Source organism: Bubalus kerabau, chromosome 16 (genome assembly GCF_029407905.1).
Source record: "Bubalus kerabau isolate K-KA32 ecotype Philippines breed swamp buffalo chromosome 16, PCC_UOA_SB_1v2, whole genome shotgun sequence".
Taxonomy (NCBI): Eukaryota; Metazoa; Chordata; class Mammalia; order Artiodactyla; family Bovidae; genus Bubalus; species Bubalus kerabau.
The window spans coordinates 67,839,575-67,863,854 of NC_073639.1; the positions used below are offsets into that span (position 1 = coordinate 67,839,575).

At 49.2% G+C, this 24,280-nt stretch overlaps 2 protein-coding genes across 7 annotated transcripts in view; one reads left to right on the forward strand and one right to left on the reverse strand.

Annotated features, from left to right (window-relative positions):
• KCTD10 (potassium channel tetramerization domain containing 10) overlaps positions 1-10,815 on the forward strand; it is a 42,397-nt gene extending 31,582 nt beyond the window's left edge. For all 6 annotated transcript variants that reach the window (XM_055550711.1, XM_055550707.1, XM_055550708.1 and 3 more), the window contains one exon: positions 8,046-10,815. In XM_055550711.1, the coding sequence (XP_055406686.1) occupies positions 8,046-8,270 (225 nt within the window). In that variant the 3' untranslated portion in view covers positions 8,271-10,815. The remainder of the gene's footprint in view (positions 1-8,045) is intronic.
• Positions 10,816-12,225: 1,410 nt separating this feature from the next.
• Positions 12,226-24,280, reverse strand: part of MYO1H (myosin IH) — a 93,418-nt gene continuing 81,363 nt past the window's right edge. Inside the window, exons 23-34 of the mRNA XM_055550170.1 lie at positions 23,892-24,005; positions 20,795-20,871; positions 20,246-20,314; positions 18,933-19,017; positions 18,082-18,241; positions 17,209-17,292; positions 16,304-16,397; positions 16,037-16,092; positions 15,107-15,242; positions 14,488-14,558; positions 14,026-14,123; positions 12,226-12,836 (exon numbers count right to left, since the gene is read on the reverse strand). Of these exons, the coding sequence (XP_055406145.1) occupies positions 12,704-12,836; positions 14,026-14,123; positions 14,488-14,558; positions 15,107-15,242; positions 16,037-16,092; positions 16,304-16,397; positions 17,209-17,292; positions 18,082-18,241; positions 18,933-19,017; positions 20,246-20,314; positions 20,795-20,871; positions 23,892-24,005 (1,177 nt within the window). The 3' untranslated portion in view covers positions 12,226-12,703. The remainder of the gene's footprint in view (positions 12,837-14,025; positions 14,124-14,487; positions 14,559-15,106; positions 15,243-16,036; positions 16,093-16,303; positions 16,398-17,208; positions 17,293-18,081; positions 18,242-18,932; positions 19,018-20,245; positions 20,315-20,794; positions 20,872-23,891; positions 24,006-24,280) is intronic.

Sequence of the window (24,280 nt, forward strand, 5' to 3'; positions counted from 1 at the left end):
CCTGCTTCCAGTTATTGGTCTTATTTTTACAGTAGTTTCAAAACTTCTCCTTCTATACAGCACCACTGATAAAACATCTACGTTAAAGATGAAAAGTTTCTCTACCGTGAGGGTCACCCAGAGAGGTTCACAGCGTTACATGGAGAAGAGAAGAGGGAGGAGGGATTTAGAGGTGACCTGAATGAGATGAGGTGGAATGAATAGAGGAGAGAGTGGGCTAGCCAGTAATCACTTCCTTATGTGCACTCCACAACTGGACCACTCAGAAATGTTCACGGAGTTATACAGAGGAGAGAAGAAGGAGGAAGGAGACAGAGGTGGCCAGGAGGATAAAAGGGGGGAATGAAAAGAAGGGAGACAGATCCAGCCAGTAATCAGTTCCCTAAGTGTTCTCCCCGTCTGGAACACACAGAAATTCACAGAGTTAGGTAGAGTAGAGAGGGGTTAGGGAGGAGACACTGGTGATCTGGTGGAGAAAAAGGAGAGTCCAAAGGGAGAGAGAGCAGTCAAGCCAGTAATCTCGCTCCCTAGTGAAAAATGGGTACTGAAGATTGGGTTCTTAAAGGTACAAAATTGGTAACAAATACATAAAAGCAAAAATTAAACATCTAGAGTAGAGTTTGGAATTTCAAAAATACGATGTTAAAGAAAAGAAGAAGGAAAAGAAAGAAAAAATGAACAAAAACAAACAAGGTCGTGAAAATTATAAAGAGAATATAGGTACAAAATTGATGACTAATACCAAAAAGCAAAAGTTAAAAATCTAGAGTAGAGTTTGGAATTTCAGATATACAATGTTATATAAAAGAAGAAGAGAAACAGAAAAAAAAAAAAAAGTCACAGAAATTATAAAAAAAAAAACTGTAGGTACAAAATTGATAACAAATACCAAAAAGCTAATTAAAAATCCAGAGTAGAGTTTGGAATTTCAAAAATACAATGTTAAAGAGAGGAAGAAGAAAAAAAAAAAAAAGGTCAAAAAGTTATTAAAAATATATATATGAAGTTTGCTGTAAAAAAAAAAAAAGGGCCTTTCTTCTTTTTTTTTTTTGCAAAGTAATAGGTTATAAAAGTGAAAATTAAAGGAATAATAGAGGACTTAAAATTTTTTAAAAAAATTAAAAAAAAAAGAATGATCGTAAAAATATATCCAGGACTTTCTCTGGTTTTGTTGTGAGTATTGTGGGTTCAGTCCATTTTTGGCTAGTTCCTTGGTCCGACTTATATTTCTCAAGATCTATAGGCCCCTTCCTATGTAGTCGGTAGTAACCACAGGGTTTTAATCTATTGCCTGTAGCTTCCAAGGTGGTTCCCTCTGTTACAGCTTCTTCTGTTTGCTGGTCTCTTCAGTGTCTGGTTTCTGCCCTGACACAAAGGGGATGGTGGAGGATACTTTTTTTTTTTTTTTTTTTTTAGGCTCACTTGTTCAGTCGCGCTGTTGGGAGGGAGGGAGGGATGCTGCAAATAACACTGGCGTGTGCTCGCAGTGCCTCAGCCACACTGGGTCTGCCCCCGCTCAAGGCGCGTGTAGCCTCCCTGCCCACACTTCTCAGGCTCTAGGTTGCTCCGCCGGGAACCATCCGTGGCTGGCCCTGGGCTGCCTGTACCTCCCAGGTCCAAGCCGCTCAGGTTCAGGCACTCGGGTAGTCTTCAGAGGCGCAGACTCGGTTGGGCCTGCGTTTTGTGCCCTTCCCAGGTCCGAGCAGCTCAGGTGATGAGGTGTTTGGCGAGCGCAATTGCTGCGAATCGCCTCCCCGCTGCTCGTTTATCTAGGTGTACAACCGGTGCACCTTCTCAGGCAGATGTTGACCGTCCAGACCGCCAAGAAGTTTTAGTTAGCAAAGAAGCCTGCTTACAGTTTTATAGATAATGTCTCTCTGGGGCTGCGATTGCCCCCTCCCGGTTCTGGCTGCCTGTCACCGGAGGGGGAAGGTCTGCAGCCGGCTATCTCTGTTCAGTCCTTTGTTCCGTGCATGGGCCTGGCGGTCTTAGGTTAGGGCTGGCTTTTCGCGTGGTAGATATCCCACAGTCTGGTTTACTAGCCCAAATTATTTCGCTCAGATAGCGCTCAGGGTATTCAGGCCAGCCCTAAGTGATGCAGCCCGCGCTGCGCCTCCCTGCCCAGCCCCCGCTTGCTAATGGTGGATGCAGGCGTCTGCGCTGCTTTTCCACTGTGGGGAGTTACCGTAGGGCTCGCAATGTGCGGGTTTTAATTTTTTATTTATTTTTCCTCCCTGTTATGTTGCCCTCTGTGCTTCCAAAGCTCGGCACAGATTCGGCAGTGAGAAGGTTTCCTGGTGTTTGGAAACTTCTCTCTTTTTAAGACTCCTTTCCCGGGATGGAACTCCGTCCTCTTTTGTCTCCCTCTTTTGTCTCTTTTTTTGTCTTTTATATTTTTTCCTATCTCCTTTCGAAGACTTGGGTTGCTTTTCTGGGTGCCTGATGTCCTCTGCCGGCCTTCAGAAGTTGTTTTGTGGAATTTACTCCGCGTTTAAATGTTCTTTTGATGAATTTGTGGGGGAGAAAGTGTTCTCCCCGTCCTACTCCTCTGCCATCTTGGCTCCTCCCTCCTGAATGTTGAGTTTTAAGCCAGCCTGAACAGTCTCCTGTTTGACCTTCACTGAGAAGCTCTTTAGTTCCTCTTCACTTTCTGCCCTAAAAGAGCTATCATCTGCATATCTGAGGTTGGTGATATTTCTCTCAGCAATCTTGTCCAGCTTGTGCTTCATGCAGCCTGGCATTTCACATGATATATGCTCTAAGCTAAATAAGCAAGGTGACAGTGTACAGCCTTGACGTACTCCTTTCCCAATTTTGAACCTGTCCATTGTTCCATGTCCAATTCTAACAGTTGTTTCTTGACCTGCATACAGATTTCTCAGGAGACAGGCAAGGTGTTTTGGTATTCCCATCTCTTTAAGAATTTTCCAGTTTGTTGTGATCCACACAGTCAGAGGCTTTAGCATAGTGAACAAGAAGTAGATTTTTTTTTTCCCTAATTCCGTTGCTTTTTCTAAGATCCAGCAGATGTTGGCAATTTGATCTCTGGTTCCTCTGCCTTTTCTAAATTTAGCTTGTGCGTTTGGAAGTTCTCTGTTCATGTACTACTGAAGCCTAGCTTGAAGGGTTTTGAGCATTACCTACTAGCATGTGAGATGAGTGCAATTATGCAGTAGTTTGAACATTCTTTAGCATTGCCCTTCTTTGGGATTGGAATGAAAACTGACCTTTTCAAGTCCTTTGGCCTCTGCTGAGCTTTCCAAATCTGCTGGCCTATCAAGTGCAGCACATTAACAGCATTATCTTTTAGGATTTGAAATAGGTCAGCTGGAATTCTATCACCTCTACTAGCTTTGTTCGTGGTAATGCTTCCTAAGGCCCACTTGACATCACACTCCAGAATGTCTGACTGGGTGAGTGACCTTCGTGGTTATCTGGATCATTAAGACCTTTTTTGATGCAATTGTTCTGTGTATTCTTGCCACCTCTTCTTAATGTCTTTTGCTTCTGTTAGATCCTTACTATTTCTGTCCTTTATTAAGCCCATCTTTGCGTGAACTGTTCCCTTGGTATCTGTAATTTTCTTGAAGAGATCTCTAGTCTTTTCCATTCTATTGTTTTCTTCTATTTCTTTGCATTCTTCACTAAATAAGACTTTCTTATCTCTCCTTGCTATTCTCTGGAACTCTGCCTTCAGTTGGGTATGTCTCTCCTCTTCTCCTTTGCCTTTTGCTTCTCTTCTCAGCTATTTGTAAGGCCTCTTTAGACAACCACTTTGCCTTCTTGCATTTGTTTTTCTTGGGGATGGTTTTGATCACCACGTCCTGTTCAAAGCTATGAACCTCCATCCATAGTGCTTCAGGCACTGTGTCTAACAAATCTAATCCCTTGAATCTATTTGTCACCTCTGGTGTATCATGATAAGGGATTTGATTTAGGTCATATATGAATGGCCTAGTGGTTTTCCCTACTTTCTTCATTTTAAGTCTGAATTTTGCAATAAAGAGCTCAAGATCTGAGCCACAGTCTTCTCCCAGTCTTGTTTTTGCTGATTGTATAGAGCGTCTCCATCTTTGGCTGCAAAAACTATATCAGTCTAAATTCAGTATTTACCATCTGGTGATGTCCATGTAAGAGTCGTCTCTTGTGTTGTTGAAAGAGGGTGTTTGCTATGACCAGTGTGTTCTCTTGACAAAACTCTGTTAGCCTTTGCCCTGCTTCATTTGGTACTCCCAAGGCCAAACTTGCCTGTTACTCCAGGTATCTTTTGACTTCCTACTTTTGCATTCTAGTCCCCTATGATGAAAAGGACATCTTTTTTTGGTGTTAGTTCTAGAAGGTCTTGTAGCTCTTCATAGAACTGCTCGATTTCAGCTTCTTTGGCATTAGCGGTTGGGGCATAGTCTTGGATTATGGTGATGTTGAATGGTTTGCCTTGGAAACGAACAGAGATCATTCTTTTGTTCTTGAGATTGCACTCAAGTACTGCAGCACACTCATGGACACCTGGCGGCCAGTGAAGGTTTACAGGCTCAACAAAGACCAGCAGTGAGACGGCCAGGTGGCCAGGCATGTTGTCTGACTATGGAGCATCTTAAAGATGTGTCCCTGCTAGTCAGGGCCTGAAGAAATGTGGTCCACTGGAGAAGGAAATGGCAAACCACTTCAGTATGCTTGCCTTGAGAACCCCATGAACACAATGAAGAGGCATTTTTCGATAACCTTTTTTAATTCCTTCAGTATTTTTAATCTCTTTTTGAAACAGGTGTCTGTTAGACTGAAGGGGTCTGCTTCATTGTTTGTCTTTCAGGGGAACACTTTTAACCAGGAGTGCTTCCTCCGCTCTTTCATTTTATTTACATTTTTCCCGCTCTGTGAGTTTAGGAGAAGCAGTTGTCTTCTGTGGTCTTAGAGAGCTGTTCACATGGCATCGTCCCTTTGTAGCTTGTGTGGGTTTGATGGATTAGGTGCAGGGCTGTTTTTAGTATGGATGCCGGTCGCCTTTTCCCTGGCACGTGCTGGTGGTTCGCCGCTTGACAGGTGGTGTGCAGATGCGGCGGCTGGTGCCCTGTTCTGGGGTTCTCAGTGGCAGCAGGCGGCTCGAGCACCCCTGCACCATGTGATGGGGGCAGAGGCATCTGGCCTGGAGTTTGGGCGGGCAGCAGAGGGGGCCCGCATGACCACTCCTGGGGTTGGGGAGGGAGCTTGTGGCCTGTGACCAGCCCCTGGAGCCCATGCAGGCAGTGTCCTCCCTCTGCGAGTGTGCACACAGGGAAGAAGGCTGCAGTCTGGGTCCCGCCCCTCCCCACGTGCACCCTGGTAAGGTCACTGGTCTCTAGGGTGGCCCAGATTTCCACTGGGAACACTCCCAGCCACGGTTGCACTGGATTCCAGCCCCCCACCCTCCGCTGTCTGTCCCTACACAGCCATCCCCCAACCTCTCTCTGGTTCTGATCTCCGAAGCCCAGGTTCCAGCGCCCGGCCCGAGCCCGCTGGCCGTCTGTGCCACCTTCCATCCCCTGGCCGCCATGTTCTCCTCCCAGGCTCGCCTGTCCTGGCAGATCTCCCAGGGTGGGGGGCTTCCCAGGGTGCAGGAGCGTTTCCTCTTTCACAGCTCCCTCCCAGGGGCATAGGTCCCATCCTGATTTGTTTCTTGCTTTTTTTTTCTTTTTTCATACCCAGTCTGTGGAGATTTTCTTGCCCTTTGAGCAGTTTGGGCTCTTTTGCCAGCATTCAGTAGACATTCTCCGAGAATCATGGCACATCAGTTTTTGATATTTTTGATGTATTTGTGGGAGGAGGTGAGCGTCACATCCTACTCCTCCGCTGTCTTGATTGCCCGTTTTGCTTTTTAACCATACCATACACTCTGTCATCTCCTTTTCAACCTAAGGGAAGTCTGATGACCAGGGCCGCATGCAGTAGGTCACTCCCTATCACCCTCACACAGGTCTGTGGGTCACCTGTTCAGGTCATCCTCACTGCAGCCCGAGAAGCCCACAGCTCTGTGTGCTCCTGGAGCAGCCTCAAGAAGCAAAACGCAAATGAGAGAAAATCAGACCACCAAGTAAAAACCAGAAATTAAAAAAAATTTTTTTTTCGCTTCTGAAAAGATTTTATTCATTTATGTAGAACATATCCTAAAAGAACGGAGAAGGCAATGGCACCCCACTCCAGTACTCTTGCCTGGAAAATCCCACGGACGGAGGAGCCTGGTATGCTGCAGTCCATGGGGTCGCTAAGAGTCGGACACAACTGAGCAATTTCACTTTCACTTTTCACTTTCATGCATCGGAGAAGAAAATGGCAACCCACTCCAGTGTTCTTGCCTGGAGAATCTCAGGGACGGGGGAGCCTGGTGGGCTGCCGTCTATGGGGTCACACAGAGTCAGACACGACTGAAGTGACTTAGCATAGCATAGCATATCCTAAAAGATACATATTGCTTTAAGGTAGCCAGGAAGGGAAGAGCACTGAGGTTCTTTTTTTCTCTCCAGAGATAGTGGGGGGGACCAGAATTGTTCACTTGGGGTGTCTCTGGTGGCTAAGACTGTAAATGATCCGCCTGCAATGCAGGAGACCCGGGTTGAATCCCTGCGTCAGAAAGATCCCCTGGAGAAGGGAGTGGCAGCCCACTCCAGTATTCTTGCCTGGGCAGTATTCTTGCCTGGGAAATCCCGTGGACAGAGGAGCTCCAGTCCATGGAGTCACAGAGAGTCAGACACAGCTGAGGACTAACAGTTTGTCCAGCATTGGGAAGTCACGTGGTTCTTTTCTCCCGTGAACTTGTCCTTAGGGCTGTGAATTCCAGTAACTAGACTCCCCATTGTGTCATGGTCTTAGTTGTAGCTCTTGGGATCTTTTGTTGTGGCGCTTAGACACTCTGTGGTGTGTGGGCTCTGAAGTGAGTGGGTGCCATAGTGCCAGCCCTTGGGCCTAGTTGCTTTGCGGCATGTGCGATCTTAGTTCCCAGGCCAGGGATCGAACCTGAGTCTGCTGCATTTTCTTAACTACTGGAATACCGGGAAAGTGCTCCTAGTTTGTTTTTTTGTGTGTCTGTATGTGAATTGAATCTTCCCTTGAATATTCAAAGTCTAGTCATCATATTGATTTAACTTTAAAATAGTTACTTTATGTTTTTGGAGTTTAAGGGGCAGGAGAGGTCCTGAGAGACCTCATGGTCAGATCCCAACTGTGTATAGATTCTTGGATGGGCTCTGGAGTGAGCCTGAGCTCTTGTTTGGGCAGCTGGTTCGTGGTGGAGCCAGGATGGAGGCCAGGACCCCCTTCCCGGCTTCCTTCACTCTGCGTCCTGTCCCGTCAGGCTCCTGTCTCCAGGGGGGTGGTGTTGGGATGGCCACCCCTTCAGAGGGACTGTTTCCTCCTCCTCCTTTCAGCCCACATCTCCAGAAGCTGAGCTTTGGCACCAACACTCAGATTCTGTTGCCCCAGGTCACTGTACTGATGTCCCAATTGGGTTTCTGCATCATTGCCATCTTCCTTGGTGCAGCATCTCAAGTGCTTTGCCAACTCGCACTGATTCATTCTATTGCCTGAGACAGGTGCCTGGGACCTGCCTCTTATTCGTGGCGCCTGACCCCGAAGGGCGGTGAACAGACGTGGTGCTTTACTGAGCGGGGAGGGATTGTAATTGTCTGTTTCATGAGGGCCCCCTGCTGGTGGCCCCTGTTTGGACAGAATGCTGCCTTAAGGTGTGGAATGACAGATGTGCAAGGATGCAGCCCTGTTTGTTAGAAGCACCATGTTGGGAGGAATGCCAGTGTCCAAGGAAAGGCAACGAGGGGCAGAGAGACGCATTGCACTGCATCCGCTTTGTCTTCTGTGAATCCAGCGCCGTGTGTGGGTGTTGCCCATTGAAAACAGTCACCACCTGGGACATGATCGTGACTGTCTTGCAGATTGTTGGGGGCCTGCTGGGGCCAGACGGTGCTGCTCTCAAGTCCTCAGCAGCAGCAGCAGCAGAGGTGGGCGGTGGGGGAGCTGTGAGATGCTAACTTTCTGCCTTGCGTTTCGGGGGGCCGTAGGTGGAGTTCCCCGAAGCCCGGATCTACGAGGAGACCCTGAACATTTTGCTGTACGAGGCCCAGGATGGCCGGGGACCTGACAACGCACTCCTGGAGGCCACAGGCGGGGCTGCCGGGCGCTCCCACCACCTGGACGAGGACGAGGAGCGGGAACGGGAGCGGATCGAGCGAGTGCGGCGGATCCACATCAAGCGCCCGGACGACCGGGCCCACCTCCACCAGTGAGCAAGTGGGGGCCCCTGCCGCCCCCCACCTGCCACCCGCCCCCCCCGCTGCTGTGCACCGAGCACCCCCACTGGCTCCCAGCCTGCCACTTCCCCCAGAGTCTGAAGAGACTTCCCTATAAACCAAACGATTTTAGTATTTCTCGACAAGGTGAATTGATGTCTTTACCCAGGTGAATGCACCCCAGCTGGTGAACAAGCCGGGTCCACGGTCTCTGTTTCCCAGAGAATCCGAGCAGCGCTGGAGCCAGGCTTTCCCTGCTTCCAGAGGAGGGGGTGGGTGAATGGGTGGACGTGCATGTGAGAAACGCCTGTGCAGTATTTATTTTGGTGGGTGTTGACTGCCTCTCTGATCTCGGGGGCCTTCCCTCCAGGGTTCAGTTTGCCAGCTGGGAGTGGGGCCCTGTGGTTGGTGGTCACCAGCGGAGTCCCCACATTTCCCCACCCTGCAGCCCAGCGCCCTGGCCCCGCTCCTGTGCGTGGGGCCTGGCACAGGCTCCAGGGCTTTGTGAGCTGCCCATCCGGCCATGGGCACCGCTCCAAGCTTGTGGGTGGAAACCCACAGCTCCTGGCAGCGGGAGGTGTGCCCTGGAGGTTCATGCCTCTCTGCTGCGGTTCCCAGTGTGGCCCTGGCTGCCCAGCTCTGCCGAAGGGTAGACCTGTTGCCCCTTCAGGCGATCTGTGGTCTGGCTGTGGGCAATGCCCCCGCCACCCCCCCCAAACCCCCCCGCCTTGGGGACCCACTCCATTCCAGGCCGGCCACCTGGCCTGCTCACTGGCACAGCATACAGACCACTGCCAGGTGGGCTCCATTCCTTCCTCCCCGGCCTTCTGCCCTGTTAAGCGGGGCTTGCTGCCCCAAGCAGATGCCCTCCCCTTTGCTTAGAAGAAAGGAAATCTGGCCCCAGACTCTGCCCTGGCGTCCAGGCAGGACCAGTGCTGACTACAGTGGCCTCAGGATGGCTGTCACCTGAGATGCCCTCCGGGTCTCGCCTCGGAGTCTTACACAGTGTGACGGGGCTGTCAGTGAGCAGACCGAGCGGTTGTGCAGGTTTCTGGGGTCCGGTCGGTGTCCGTGTTCGTGTTTGTTTAAGGGACGTGTGTGACTGGATGAGGATGTGTGCCTGGGGGGCCCGGGGGGCCCACGCTGGAGCCCTGCTGCCCGCACGGCGCTCGTGGGGGGCGGACGTTCTCGGTGACCTACCTCCCCGCCTCTCCATGCCCGTGTCGGCCTAGAGGGAGTTGTGATGAATGTGGCTGGCTGAGACTAGGCTGGTAGAGTAGTTCCAGGAAGGTGAAGGTGTGTGTATGGTCTGGATGGGTTTTGTTGGCTATTCAAGTGACTGTTTTATACCAAAGGTATTAATACGGGCAGCCTTTGACAGTGTATTCCCAAAAAAACGAGTTTATATTTTGAAATGGTTTTTACTGCTTAGACTTTGTACATCCGGCCCTACTTGGGACAGTTGTATGCCTTTATTTTGTATCCAGCAGCAAAGCCTACAGAAAAACTTGCAAACAATCATGATCGAACCTAAAAATCACATACGGGGTAGATGCTTTTTAAACTGTTGCACGGGCAACTTTCGTATATAGGCCACCTGGATTTTATTAAGTGCTGAGGATGGGAGGGAGGGGGCTTAATTAAATATGGTTTGTAAATATTTTCTACTGTGGAAGTTTTAAACACCAACCCTGCTGTTGGGGTTGTCCTTTTCTAGAACGGTAAAGTGAATGTCAGTTCTGATGTTTTCTGTAGGAATGGAAAAGCCATCACATAAGTTCTCTTTTGTTGTTAAATGTTTATGTGAAGAGTGAATTTGTGGATCAGTCTGAGCTGTCGGGGGCTTCTACACCTTATGACTTAATAATGTTTCTGGCCATCTCTGTTTTCACATCTCCTCCAACTTTGCACTTGGAATCTGGACTCTCTGCTTCCCTGGGATATGAACAAGTTCATGAAAGCATTCCATAGAGAGTGATACTGTTAGCTGCCTATAGCCGTGAGCTGATGATGACGAAGCGTTGGCTGGTCCAAGGCTCTGTTATCAGACACATTCTTCAAGGAACTGATTTCTTACATGAGCACGAAGGGTCAGCAAAAGTCAATACCTGTATTTAAGAACCATCCAAGCAAATCACTGGCCCTAAGATTTGTTAGAGTGTAGTTTTTATTACACTGTAATAACTTACAGTGGGAAAAACCAATATGGCTTTGGGTCCCTCATAATCAGGTTTTCTTTCCAAAAAGTCATTGATTGCGGTGACTGGGGGGCCTCTGCCCATGACAATTCCTGGCCAGGCCTCACAGCCGCCCCCCTGCAGTGATTTAGCGGGGTGGTCGCCGTGCAGGTACCCCAGCCCTCCGTCTGGAATGTGTGCTCCCTACTACCCAGAGTCACCGTAACACGTGTGTGTCACTAACCTTTCTGTCTTTGTGCCACGGGAAAAAGTACACTATGAGCTTCAGAAGCAGTCACTGTATGTTGTACCAGCCTCTGTGGACGTATGTAAAATAAAAGTTATATGTAATGCTTCTACTTAAATCTTGTTTTTGTGGATCTTTTCAGAAACGCCCAGCACAGTCCGGCCACTGCACTGAGGTGCGGTTCAGAGCAGAGATCCCACCTCCAGGTTGCTCAGGGTGGGAAAAGCAGAGTCATTTTTTGGAGTGTTTGAACTCCCAACACTGGCAGGAAGTCTCGGGTGGAGAGGCTTCAGGACTGATGGAAACGCGGACGGTCGGTCAGCGGCTCTCGCCCTGAGCGCAGGTTTGGGGTGGGGAGAGCTTCACCTCACCCCCGCGGAGCCTAAAGCCATGAAGTATTGGGGATTTTCCTGAGTTCCACTTACTGAAAACAGAATTCACATTTTGCAGCCATAGGCGCTCAGACCACATATTTCATTCTGCCTCAGGGGCAGCCTGACAGACCCTGTCGCCCCCCCTGTAATGACATACTCAAGTGCCCATCAAGCACAGGTCCTACTGGGGACGTTTAAAAGCACCCCTTTGGGCGATTTGAGGTTGGCTCCCTAGAAGGCACTTTTAGTGCCACAGAGGGGTTGGCGTAAGATGCCTTTCCCATCCCTCAAGGGTGATCCTTTTCCCAGAACTGCTGGAACCTTTGCTTGAAGGTGTTGCTCACAGGCCCAGATTTGAGCTTCCTGGGCATTCTCCTCAGTGGCAGCAACAATGGCGATGGGCAAGGTCAAACGCCATCTTCCATCAGGACTTCGGGCAGACCGACACCTGGCAAGGGGTGCACACGGGGCTGAGGTCTCGCCTCCCTGGAAGGATGCCGTTAGCGCGCCAGCTGCCCACGTGGCCAAGGCGGACGCGGCCAAGCTGTGAGCAGCCAGCCCTGCCACCCGTACCATCCCCACAGCCCGACCCCCACCATGAGCCGAGCCACATCTAGAAATGGGCTCCCTGAGCCTGCTAGCTTCAACCTGAGCCAGCCAGGGAGGAATATGGGGCGAAGGCTTTAAGACAGCATGTAAACCGAAAAGTCACCTGATCCGTTACGTTAAAAATCACGCTTAAATATTTTGTCCCTGTTGACAGAATACATTTCATCGTTAAATGTGTATGAGATGCTCCCTATCGTTAGACCATTTTCAAATTGGGTTATAGCAAACTGTGAATTCTTGGTACATATTATACAACATAATCTTAAAGATTCAAACCCCTTGGGGTGGAATAGTTGTCATTTCCCAGCCAAGTTGGATCAGACTTGCTAGGGAGGAGCACTAGGCTTGATTTTTTTAACATGGACCTGTTTCCCAAACCACTGCTCCTTGGTCCCAGGAGCCTCCTCCCATTCCAGAGCCCAGGCCTCACCCTCGCCAGTAGCATCATGGTGTCTCGGGGGAGACACGAACACTGGGTAGTTTTCAAAGCTCGCCGGGAGTTTCCCACATGGAGACTCGCTTGAGAACCACGTGGTAAGGCATCAGGCCTTCGCCACCCAGTAAAGAGTGGGGCTTGGATATTTAATACTGAGAAGAATGGACTGTCAGCTTCTGGTCCACTGACAACTAAATGTGGTGCGTAAACTGTGTCCTTTTTCATTCAGTGTTTACATCTGTCCCTCCAGTACCCATTCCTGACTTGTTCAGTGTGGATTCGGACAGAGGAAGAAACAAACTAGATGGTGATTCCGGTCAGTCTGTGAAAGTGTTAGTCACTCAGTCATGTCTGACTCTCTGTGACCCCATGGACTGTAGCCCACCAAGCTCCTCTGTCCATGGGATTTCCCAGGCAAGAATCCTGGAGTGGGTTCCTGTTCCCTTCTCCAGGGGATCTTCCCAACCCAGGGACTGAACCCAGGTCTGCTGCATTGTAAGTAGATTCTTTACTGTCTGAGCCATCAAAGAAGCCCAAGGAGGACTGAAATTAGGAGGATTTTAACCTGTAGTCTCATTTAAAACAGCTTACGCCTCCCTCCCCCAGACCCAGCCACTCACCACTGTTAACTGTCCGTTTTTATCTTTATAGATTTGTTCCTCTGGTCCGGTGTCAAAAACTATTGTGCCTTCTTTTCCAGGACTAATACAAAACTGTAAACTTAAAATATTAATACACAAAGTGAAAAATTACCAACGTGCTCCATTATTTTTCTCCCCCACCTTTGGTTCTGCAAAAGAAATTCACTTGTGACGCTTACTAGTTTCAAGATCAAATTCCTGTTTCATTACAGACTTTAATTGTATATTTGAGTGATCAGAAGAAAACCATTTCAGCAGTTAGGAAAACGGTCATGCATTCTTGTAGTGACTCTCAATTCAATTTAGCACAGCTCTTCCGCAGGTATCAACAGCAGGGGCGTGGCTGTCACCTGCTCTGGCCCAGGGGTACCCCTTTCACCTGGTGACAGCTTCCCTTAAGACCATAAGCACCTCTTTGGAAAACTAGGTGGTAAGACCCTGTTGGTTCCCTTAGGAAAACGAGTGATCACTGACTTTATTTCTCTGGAGCCCTTGTCCTAGGAGCTGAGGAGGGAAGAAAGTTGTTGCAGGTAGGCAGTGCTTCCTTTTCAGGGAGGGGCAGGCATGGGTGAATCAATTAACATTTGCATCTTCCTTGATCTGTTAATACATTATTGACCAGAGACGTATTAATATGTCTTTTGTTACCCGAATGTTATTGACTGGAGTTGTATCAATACATTTTTAGAGAGTGATGCAATTAACATCACCGTACCTAGTTGTTAGGGCTTAAAATTGATCAAAGGTTCATTATACAACTTAAGGTTGTCATTATCATTCACATTTTGCCCCATCAGATTTTTGTTCCAACCTTGTGTGTATCACAAATGCCAAGTTTATTACTGTAAAGTTTTCAAAAATGACACATCGTGAAATTCTGAATGGAGAAGGATGTTTTGGTGAATCTTACGCAGATACTTTCTCTGATTGCCCAAGCAACATAGATACTAGTGTCTTAGAAGATGATAGTTCTTTTCAGATGGTGTTCATGTTAGACCAACAAAAAGACAAAAAACCTGAGTGATTGGTTCTGATCTGGAAAGTGAAAATGAAGCAGTGCTGAGGAAGACTTGACAGGTGTCAGGTGTAACTATCGAATATAATAGTGTTATATTCAATAGTTAGTGAATTAACAATTATATTTTTGGCCGACCAAAATAAAAATCACTAGCCACAGATGTTAGTTTCTGTAAAATTCCCCCAGTCAATAATGAGATAATAGACATTTAACACTGAGGGACTTACTGAGTCCAGATGCAACCACCTACCTTCCCTGAACAACATTTACGAGGTTCTCCTTCTTAACCAGCGTGGCGAGCTTAGTAACCGCTTCAAATATGTGTTCGCACTGTAAGATCACATCCCCCTGCGGCAGAGAGGAGAGGACACAGCCATTTCAGCGGCACGTGCTCGGTCACTCAGCCCTGTCCGACTCTTTGGAGTCTATGGACTATAGCCCGCCAGGCTCTTCTGTCCATGGGGATTCACCAGGCAAGAATCCTGGAGTGGCTTGCCATTTCCTCCTCCACAGGATCTTCCTGACCCAGGGATCGAACCCGCATCTCTCTAAGTCTCCTGCCTTGGTGGTTAGGTTCTTTACCACTAGCACCACCTGGGAAGCCCTTCAGCCATAGTGGCTTCAAGGAAAAATACCACTGAGGTTTCACTGGGGGCAGCTAAAGATATCTGCAGTGTTTCTCCCTGTTAACAGCCCCGTGGCCCGCAGTTACCTTTTGCTTGATGTCTGCTTGCAAAACATGAATGACTAAGATCCCGTCGCTGAGGCTGCTGGTGGAGACACCTTAGGACAGATGCAAAGTCAGGGGCCAGGAACTGGACAAGTTGATGTGAATACAAAGAAAAGAGGCCCACTTGGGGGCTCCCAACCCCACGCTTTTTCCCTCCTGTCTGGGCTTTATGGGGTGGCAGGCACATACTCCAGCAGTCGGCATCTGTGCTTGGAATAAGAAGCTGTCACGGGTGACTGGCATCCTACCTGGATGCTGGAGTGAGATGCCATGGGCCTTTATGCCAGAATCAGAGGCACAGGCCAGGCCTGGGGCTGCCCTAGGTTTTGTGGGCACCCTTCACTTAGGTCATTTTTAAAATACTTATTTGGTAGTGCTGGGTCTTAGTTATGACATGTGGGAATCTGGTTCCCTGACCAGGACCTCCTGAACAGGAAACCTGGGCCCTCTGGGCCCTCTGCATTAGGAGTGCAGAGTCTTAGCCACTGGACCACCAGGGAGGTCCCTCACTTGGTCTTTCAATGAAGGAGCTGCTTCCTTGCTGGTGCTCCTGGGAGCTGAGTCCACCCAGTGAGTCAGCTTAAGATCGCCTGCTTCTTACCTTTGAGGGCGGGGTACTCTATTTTCTGCTTGATTTTGGCAAGTTCCACCACATAGGCTGCTTTCTGAGTGAGGATGAGCTGCCGCTGCCGCATCTTGAAGCCTTTCCTGTCGTATTTAATGACCGGGACGCCGTACTGCAAGGAGGTGACCGTCACTGCGAGGGATGCTCGAATCATGGGGGAGGGGCAGACTACCGAGTTCCCTGTTCCTCGGACTCGAGCATCATGGCTTCAGGCACTCAGATGGTGCACAGATGGGTTTTCTCTGAACCCTGGCTCTCTGTGAGATAGATGTGATTCCTGGCTCTGCCTATGGTGCTGACCTGAGGAATTCAAGGCCCTGGCATTGGCCTCACCAGGCTGCTCTGAAAACTCAGCAGAGATGAAGACACTCTGCGGGCGCTGGAGAGCAGTCTAACGCAGTCACAGGTCTCTGGTGCCCAGGAGACCAAGTGACCCAGTAGCCCCCGAGCCGCCACGGTCACTGGCTGCTGCGTGCCTGTGCCCCTCACACCCCCCAACCCCTCCGTCCTCCCCATTCACAGAAACACGAAGGCACCGAGACCGTAAGTCACCTGCCCGGGGGTCGCACAGCTCAGTTACGAAGCCCACATGGGTTCCCGGGCACCCCTGCCACACTGCTTCTAACAGGATGTTTAATGATTACGTGCATGGCCGCATTCCAGTCAGCTTCACAGGACATCAGACACAGTGGGGTGACAGATAAGGACCGTAAGAACAGCAACAGGTACCAAAGATTATGGGTCCCCATCATCTCAGCATCTGGAGCAGCACAGCTGAGAGCTGGGGCCACACACATGCACCCCTGCTTTCGGATACTGCTTCCAGCCCCGCTTTGTGTAGGAGACACCCTATTCTCAGACCCTGTGGGGAAGTCCCGTCTCAGGCAAGGACACACAGCTCCCTACCTGGATTTTCTCGCTGCTGAGGAGTTGAAGCACTTTGGGATTAATGTCTCCTTCATCTAAGGAGGCAACCAGAACACAGAGAGTCATCACTGGGTACCAGCCCTGGGCAGAAGCCAGAGGCATCGACTGGTTTTACGTCCCCCTGTGACCTAGACCTCAAGCTGGGAGATAGCTGTCAGGAAATGCTAGGTGTCAAACATCTTCCTTTGACTTTTTTTTTTTTTTCAAATAGGGCACATGAGCATGTAGATGGAAAAAGGGACTTACCTATTCGGCTGTTGGCAAAGGGTTGATTTAGGCTTTCTGCATAGCCTTCTTTCTTTCCCTCGAATATTTCACTCGTGACCACCTTTTCCTGCATCTGGTAGAGTTAAAAGTACAGAACGGTAGCCATGAGGCTTTGGGGATCCAAAGAGGACCATGTTAGCACTGACTTTCCTGAACAAGTCAGGCTCCCTGGTGAGCCTTGCCACACCTCTGCTGAGGAGTCAGAGCATGCAGAAGTCAAACACATCTGGCTTGGGCCAAAGCTCCAAACATTCTACTGCTTAGAGACTGCGGTTGACGCTTGGGCTTGTCTCTACTTGCACTGACTTCTTGGAAGTAGAATGTTCACTGTTTCAGAGAGCACTTCTTCTAAGTCAGAGGTGACACACTACAGCCTGCGGGCCAAATCCAGTCAAGTGCTGTGAGTGGTGTATATTTTGGAGCATGGCTGTGCCCTTTACTTACAGGTTGTCTCTGGCAGCTTGCGTGCTGCCGTGGCACAGTAATTTCAACAGAAATGGTGTGGCCCACAAAGCCTAGAATACTGCCCTCTAGTTCTTTATAGAAAAAAAAAATGTGCTGACTGGCAGATGAACATAAAACCACACCTCCAGAGAGGGGGCTGTCTGGATGGTGTTTCCATGGTAACAGTGCTAGCAAGAGAGTGATGGTGTTTCCATGGTAACAGTGCTAGCAAGAGAGTGGTGGTGCTTATGCCACTTGCCAGTTCAGGAGGGCTCTGTGCTAAGTGGCCCACATGCATCTTATCCTCAAGGCATGTATGAGGCATGAGCCTTATGTGACCCTCGGCTTACAGGTGAGACATGAATGAGGACCAATGGCCCTCGCAGGGCTCCACCCACCCCTCTCTGGTCCTGCCACCTGCCCGCATGCTGTGTGCCTACCAGGGCTCTCCTCTCGGCAGTGATCCCACGGCAGTACTTCCGGACCAGGTTCCTGGTGCACATCTTCCTGAGAAGATCAGATGCCTGTGTGGGGAACACGCTGTTTTCCACCTGCCTCCCTCACCTGCCCCCACTTTTAGGCTTCAGCCACAAAAACAGAAGCTTTGAAAGTAGGGCTGAATTCAGTGTGATGTAGAAGCACAGCGTTAATATTTCCTGATCAAAGAGAGCTGCTCATCTTCCAGTCTCCGCTAAACTGTCTTATGGCTAAACTGGTGGTTTTTAACCTTGCATGAGTTTTGAGTCCCCTGGATTGCTGGCTAGGATGTTCCAAGAGACGCCAACTCAGGGGCCCCGGTGGGAGGGGGCCCAGGAATCTTACAATCGCCCCCACTCTGCACTCCAGACACACAGGGTCCCCGGAGCATCTTCTGAGAAACACTATTCTAGGCAACCGTCCCTGAACCCATGTGAAAGGTTCCAATAAGGACAGAAGCCATTCAGAAGTGCTGTGTGTAAACAGAGCTCCTCTGGTGTCATACTTCGAGAGAGAATATGACAGATTCTGAGTTCAGTTTCTCAGGCATCGCCCTCACGGGGAAATGCTTTATCTGGTGAGGCAGCACAAAGCAACAGTCTTCCCTAGAGGCTCAGCTGGTAAAGAATCTGCATGCAATGCGGGAGACCTGAGTTCGATCCCTAAGTCGGGAAGATCCCCTGGAGAAGGGCATGGCTACCCGCTCCAGTGTTCTGGCCTGGAGAATTTCATGGACTGTACAGTCCATGGGGTCTCAAAGAGTCGGACATGACTGAGCAACTTTCACTAAGCTCCACCCACGCCATCTGCCACATGTGTTCTGGAATGGACCTTACAGTTTCCAAGATGCCAGGAGGCCTCAGCCAGCTCTTGTCCAAGACATTCTTCGGGATGTGATGCCGAAGGTTCAAGATGTAATTCTTACGCACGAACACGATGAACTCCTCGTTGTCAGGACAGAGGGGCTTGTTGCGATTGATGAACCCCTTTATGAACCTACACGGGAGAGAGTGTTGTTAGTTGCCTCTTTCCTCACTTCCTGTTTCTTCACTGAGTTCTCTCCCACACTGGTTTGATTCAGCATCAGCCAAAATGATGAGAGATTAAATTTGCTCACCACATAGGGCCACGGGGGTCAAACCTGCCCCCAGAGACATGTTCTATTTCACCCACACCATGTTTTGGTTTTGTTTTGAGTAACCTGAATCTGTTGCCAAAAGCAACAAGTGGGAGGTATTGCGTGAAAGCCAGATTTCCAGCTTTCCTTGAAAGAAAGCCAAAGGTCTGGCCAGACTGGCCTGAGAGCCGTGGGCTGAAGCGGGGTGATGACCGCCCCTCTGAGGTGCACCGAGGGTTTCTTTTGGCCTCGGTACCCACCCTACCGTTCTTATTCATCCCAGCTCATGAGACCTGCTGCACCAGCCTGGCTTCAGAAGGCATTTATTTGACTTTGTGACTTGAGAACTAGGCTAAGAGAAACGTCAAACGTTGTGAGCTGTGATCACCGTCCAGTGAGGGTACTCAGAGAAAGGAGATGGAATGGAAGTCCTCAGGGCTGACATCCTGCAGGAAAGACAGGTTTTCTGCCCAAAGCCAAAAATCTCAGCCAAGTCCACGACCACTCTCTGCAGTAGGGCGGCAGCACTCAGAAACCTCCCTGCCTTACCAAAGCTGATGGAGAACTTACTTTCTTACAGTCTGCACCGCCCACTTCCTCCTCTTGGCCTCCTTCCGAGCCAGGGCTCCACGCCAGTGGGCTTCGAGTGTAATGGCTGAAAGAGGTCACCGCTGGCATTAGAAGGTGAGCGCAATCCCTTAAATACAAGAGCCTCTTCAAGAATGACACACCCCCTCCACAAACACCTGGATGCCACTGCAGCACTCCGCCAGCCCCCGAGATGGAAAGTGGGGTGAGAGTCTCCAGTCTCTACCTAGAGGGACCCCTGAACCAGGGGGACAGAGGAGCTGAGGGAGCTGGGGCGTGTAAAGGGAAGGCCTGCAATCGTGCTGGGGGCCGGGTTCCCCAGGCCTTTCTGAGGGAGCAGAGTGGCCCTCGGTGGCACAGGTTGGTCTCGCCCCTGCATTTGCCCTGTCTCTAGCCCATGTATAATTTTAGTCATCTACGTTAAAAATCGGGACATACAAAAATTAGACTTCTGGCTCGCGTCCCAATTTTTAAAAGCTTTTCAGATTTTTTTCCAGTTAATTATGAAACTCAAAGTGCTTTGCTTGTGTTCCTCATGGCAACACTGTTACAAAAACAAACAACTGGAAGCAACCCAAATGTCTATCAATAGAACAGCTAAATTGTGGTACGCTGGTAGAGCACCAGGGGTCAGCAAACTGTGGCCCCCTGGACCAACTGCCCCATTTGTAAATAAAGTTTTATTGCAACAATAATGTTGCAAAAAAAACCAGAAATGGTATAATTTTATGGAGTTCAAAACAGTCCCACAAGTGACAGAGATGATAAAATTGTAAAGAAAAACAAGGAAATAATAATGCAAAGTTCAGAAGAGTGGTGTGTGTGGAGGGAGGGGGTGATGCTGAGAAGTGATTTGGGAGGGACAGAGCACAGGGGCTCCAAGAACAGTCATGGTGTTAATAACCTTAAAAGAAAATTGTTCTTTAAACACACATATATGTTGTGGATCAAATAAAACATGTCCACAAAACAAGTAGAGGCTGCAGTGTTATAATCTCTACTCAACCTAGACAGCATATTAAAAAGCAGAGACGTTACTTGGCCAACAAAGGTCCATATAGTCAGAGATACGGTTTTTCTAGTAGTCATGTACAGATATGAGAGTCAGACCATAAAAAAGACCGAGCACCGAAGAATTGATGCTTTTGAACTGTGGTGCTGGAGAAGACTCTTGAGAGTCCCTTGGACTGCAAGGAGATCAAACCAGTCAGTCCTAAAGGAAATCAGTCCTGGGTGTTCATTGTGGATGACATGGTGGGCCATGGGAAACTGGAGAGGTCCTGTCCAGCTCTTACCTGCTTGTCTTTTTCTCATGTATGCTCTCCTTTCTAGGCAGCGTTTGTACGTGGCTTGGATTCTCGCAGCTTAAAAGAAAACAAAGCTTTTGGTGAAGCGGCTTTCAATTGGGCATCTTAGCAGTTGTGACCTTCAGAAGCAGGTATCAGCAGTGGCTGATGCCTGGGGGCATGCAGGGTAGAGGTGACCGAAGAAGCCTTGGGATGTGACAGGAAGGACCCTATTAAAATCAGGGCAGGGACTTCCCTGGTGGTCCAGTGGTTAAGAATCCACCTGCCAATGCAGGGGACACAGGTTCAATCCCTGGTCAGGGAAGATTCCACGTGCCACGGGGCAGCTAAGCTCCTATGCAACTAGTGAAGCCCAAACACCCTGGAGCCCATGCCCTCCACAACAAAAGTTACCACAGTGAGAAGTCCGAGTACCGCAACGAGGAGGAGCCCCCACTCGCCGCAACTAGAGAAAGCCCACATGCAGCAATGAAGACCCAGCACAGCCAAACATTATAAATAAATTTAAAAAAATCAAGGCAGAGGAAAAAACCATACCTAATTGATGTTTACTAAATTCAAAGGCATCTTCAGTAGCAAACAGAGTTTTGGGGAAGCGAATGAATATTTTGGTTCTAGAAATGAAAAAAAAAATCATTTCATTATTCAGTGGTCATCACTGTCTGTAGTGGGTTGAATAGTATCCCCTCCTCTAAATTCACATCCATTTAGATCCTCAGAATGTGATTCTTATCAGAAATAGGGTCTTTGGAGATGTCATCAAGGTAAAGATTGAGGAAAAAAACCACACTGAATTAGGGTGGACCCTAAATCCAATGAGAGTGTTCTTAGAGAAAGACACACAGAGGGACACAGGGAGAAGGCAGCTGAAAGTGGCATGGGAGGAGCCTCCCAGCGAGACTGCGGAGGGAACATACCCTGCTGACACCTGGGTTTTGGCCTTCCATCCTCCAGAACTGTGAGACAATAAATTTCCCTTGTTTTAAGCCAGCCAGCCTACAGTTAATTTGTAATGCAGCCCTAGGAAACTAATTCACCATCCAAACCCCAAGTGACTTCCCTGAGCTTTAAAAGGTGATGACACAGAATACGGGTCCAAGTTTAAGAGAAGATCCCACCAAGCGGCAAAGATAAATTAGAAATGTGTGTGTGTATTGTTGCCAAGTTGTGTCCGACTCTTTATTGCGACCCCATGGACTGTAGCCCACCAGGGTCCTCTGTCCATGGGATTCTTCAGGCAAGAACACTGGAGTGGGTTGTTATTTTCTTCTCCAGGGGATCTTCCCGACCCAGGGATCGAACCCACGTCTCTGGCTTGGCGGTGGATTCTTTACCAGTGAGCCACTCACTGATCTCATATTGTCAGCCCACCCCCTCCCCCAGCCCCACCACTTCAAGGGAAACTTCCCAAGGCAGCCACTGGGGGGCAGCACCGCGTGGTGTCACAGGAACCCACTTTCTCATCAGAGGTTATGGATGGGGGCAGATACAACCTCTGACCCCCACGACCCACCTCCCTTCGGATGTGCTACACCCAATTCCCCTCAGAAATCCGGTTTGGAAAGGCCACTGCCTCTTGGAGCAGGGCCCAGAACACAAGAGTAAAGGATGGGATATACACGTTGGCAGGGAAAGCCCATTGGCAGATTCAAAGGCAGAGATCCCTAAGGCTGCAATCTCTGCGGCCTAAGAATGGAGCCTCTTCATGCCCAGGCCCTGTCCTATGCAATCAAATTAATGCTGACCAGAATGACCAACTGGAGAAGGCGATGGCACCCCACTCCAGTACTCTTGCCTGGAAAATCCCACGGACGGAGGAGCCTGGTAGGCTGCAGTCCATGGGGTCGCTAAGAGTCGGACGCGACTGAGCGACTTCACTTTCACTTTTCACTTTCATGCATTGGAGAAGGAAACGGCAACCCACTCCAGTGTTCTTGCCTGGAGAATCCCAGGGACGGGGGAGCCTGGTGGGCTGCCGTCTATGGGGTCACGCAGAGTCGGACACGACTGAAGCGACTTAGCAGCAGCAGAATGACCAACAGAGCAGATGAAAATCATCCTGGTTGGCCCCATTGAGTTCTGCCTCAAGCCTTCAACATGTATGAGAGTCCTTCTGCTCGCCGACAATGCCAGCTCTACAGATACCCCGAATTCCAGAACGCCACCTTCTGGGGAGCTGGAGGGGCTTTCACATCACAGAGGCCCTACTACCCCCTGAGAAGTCGGGCCCACAGTTGAGAAAGGAAGGAATCCAGGCACATGGAGGTGAGGGGCTCACGTGGCTCCCGTCCTCCAGTTGACACAAAGTTCATCCCAGCTCCCGATGCAGGTTAAGAACCCAGGGCTCCTTTATACTTAATCTCCGGTAGGCAGCGATGTAGCCTTTCTTTCTTGCCATTTAGAGTTTGCGATACTGAGTTTTATTATAAAAGAGATCTGTCTGGTCTTTGTCTCATTGCAGTGTCTCAGCTCCCCAAACTTGTGTGATTTCCCAAGTGATTAGAGCAACAGGGGCCTCTTTTGTTAATGCTCTTGGTTTTTGCTCCTGAAATAGCTTCCAAGCGATACAGGTGAAATGGGTGTCTTTTTAAAAATTTCTTTCCATTATGGTTTATTGCAGGATGTTGAATATAGTTCCCTCTGCTGTACAGTAGGACCTTGCTGTTTATCGATTTTAAATATAGTTTTATATGCTGATCCCACACTCCTATTTTATCCCCCGACCTCCTTTTCCCTGGGTATCATTTGTTATTCATAACGAACCCCTTTCAACCACACCATCACCTAACAAGTGATATTTGGAAAGCCCCTCAGTAACCTAAGGATGGGAACTGGTCACCAGGGAAACCAGTCTTGAAATTAGAGAGTAGGAAGTTACAGCCCCACTGCTTTGGAGGGGCGAGGGGCTGGAGGTGGAATGAATGACCCTTGGCCAATGATTTTATCAATCATGTCTATGTAATGAAGCCTCCATAAAACCCCCCAAAGAATGCAATTTGGAGATCTTCTGGGGACACATGGAAGAGCTTCCTCCCCCCTCCCACATACCTTGCCCTGTGCATCTCTGCTACCCTTGTTCCTGAGTTATATAAATTTTTAATAAACTGGTAATCCAGTGAGTAAAATATTGGGTTGGTGAAACATTCAGGGTTTTCCATAAGAAGTTACGGAAGAATCCTAATGAACTTTTTGACTAACCCTCTATTTTTCTTGATTCTTTGAACTGCTCTAGAATAATGAATCAAACCCAAGACAGGGGTCATGAGAACCTCCAGTGTATAGCTCATTGGTCAGAAACTCAGGTGACAAACAGCTCTTGTGACTGGCTTCTGAGGGGAGGACAGTCTTGGGAGACTGAGCCCCCCACCTGTGGGACCTGACACCCCTTCCAGGGAGCTGACAGACGTGAGTTTCATTGCAGGACACCCAGCTAGAAGGGTTCTGAGTGTGAGTGAAGTGTTGAGAGTGGAGGAGACACACAGGAGAGCGTTTTCTTTACAAAACTGCATTTAAATTGAGTGGACGAAAATATCTGCTTATAAATCTACATGAACTCCTGAAGGATGAACCTTCAGGCTCAAGATGGAGACGAACTGATGCGTAAAACACTGTGACAGCGATTTCCGGGACTCACCTCCCTAACTTGTACTCCTCAGGTTTGTAGCCAATGTACTTGATCAGCCGTTCTACGCCCTCTTCTGGAGGCCCGTGCCAGTGCGGCCAGGTGTCTGGGCACAAAGACTTATACCTGGGGAGAGGACAGGCACATTCAGAAAGCTCCCAGGTCAGGAAGATCCCCTGGAGGAGGAAATGGCAACCCACTCCACTTTTCTTGCCTGGGAAATCCCATGGGCAGAGGAGCCTGGTGGGCTACAGTCCCTGGGGCTACAAAGAGTAGGACACAACTGAGTAACTGAGTGTGCACACACACACACCTTCCACAAGCTCCCTTAGAGATCTGCTTTGCTCTTCTGGGCATGCCAACCACTCAGAGGAGACTTCACACTGGAGTCTCCTAGAAGC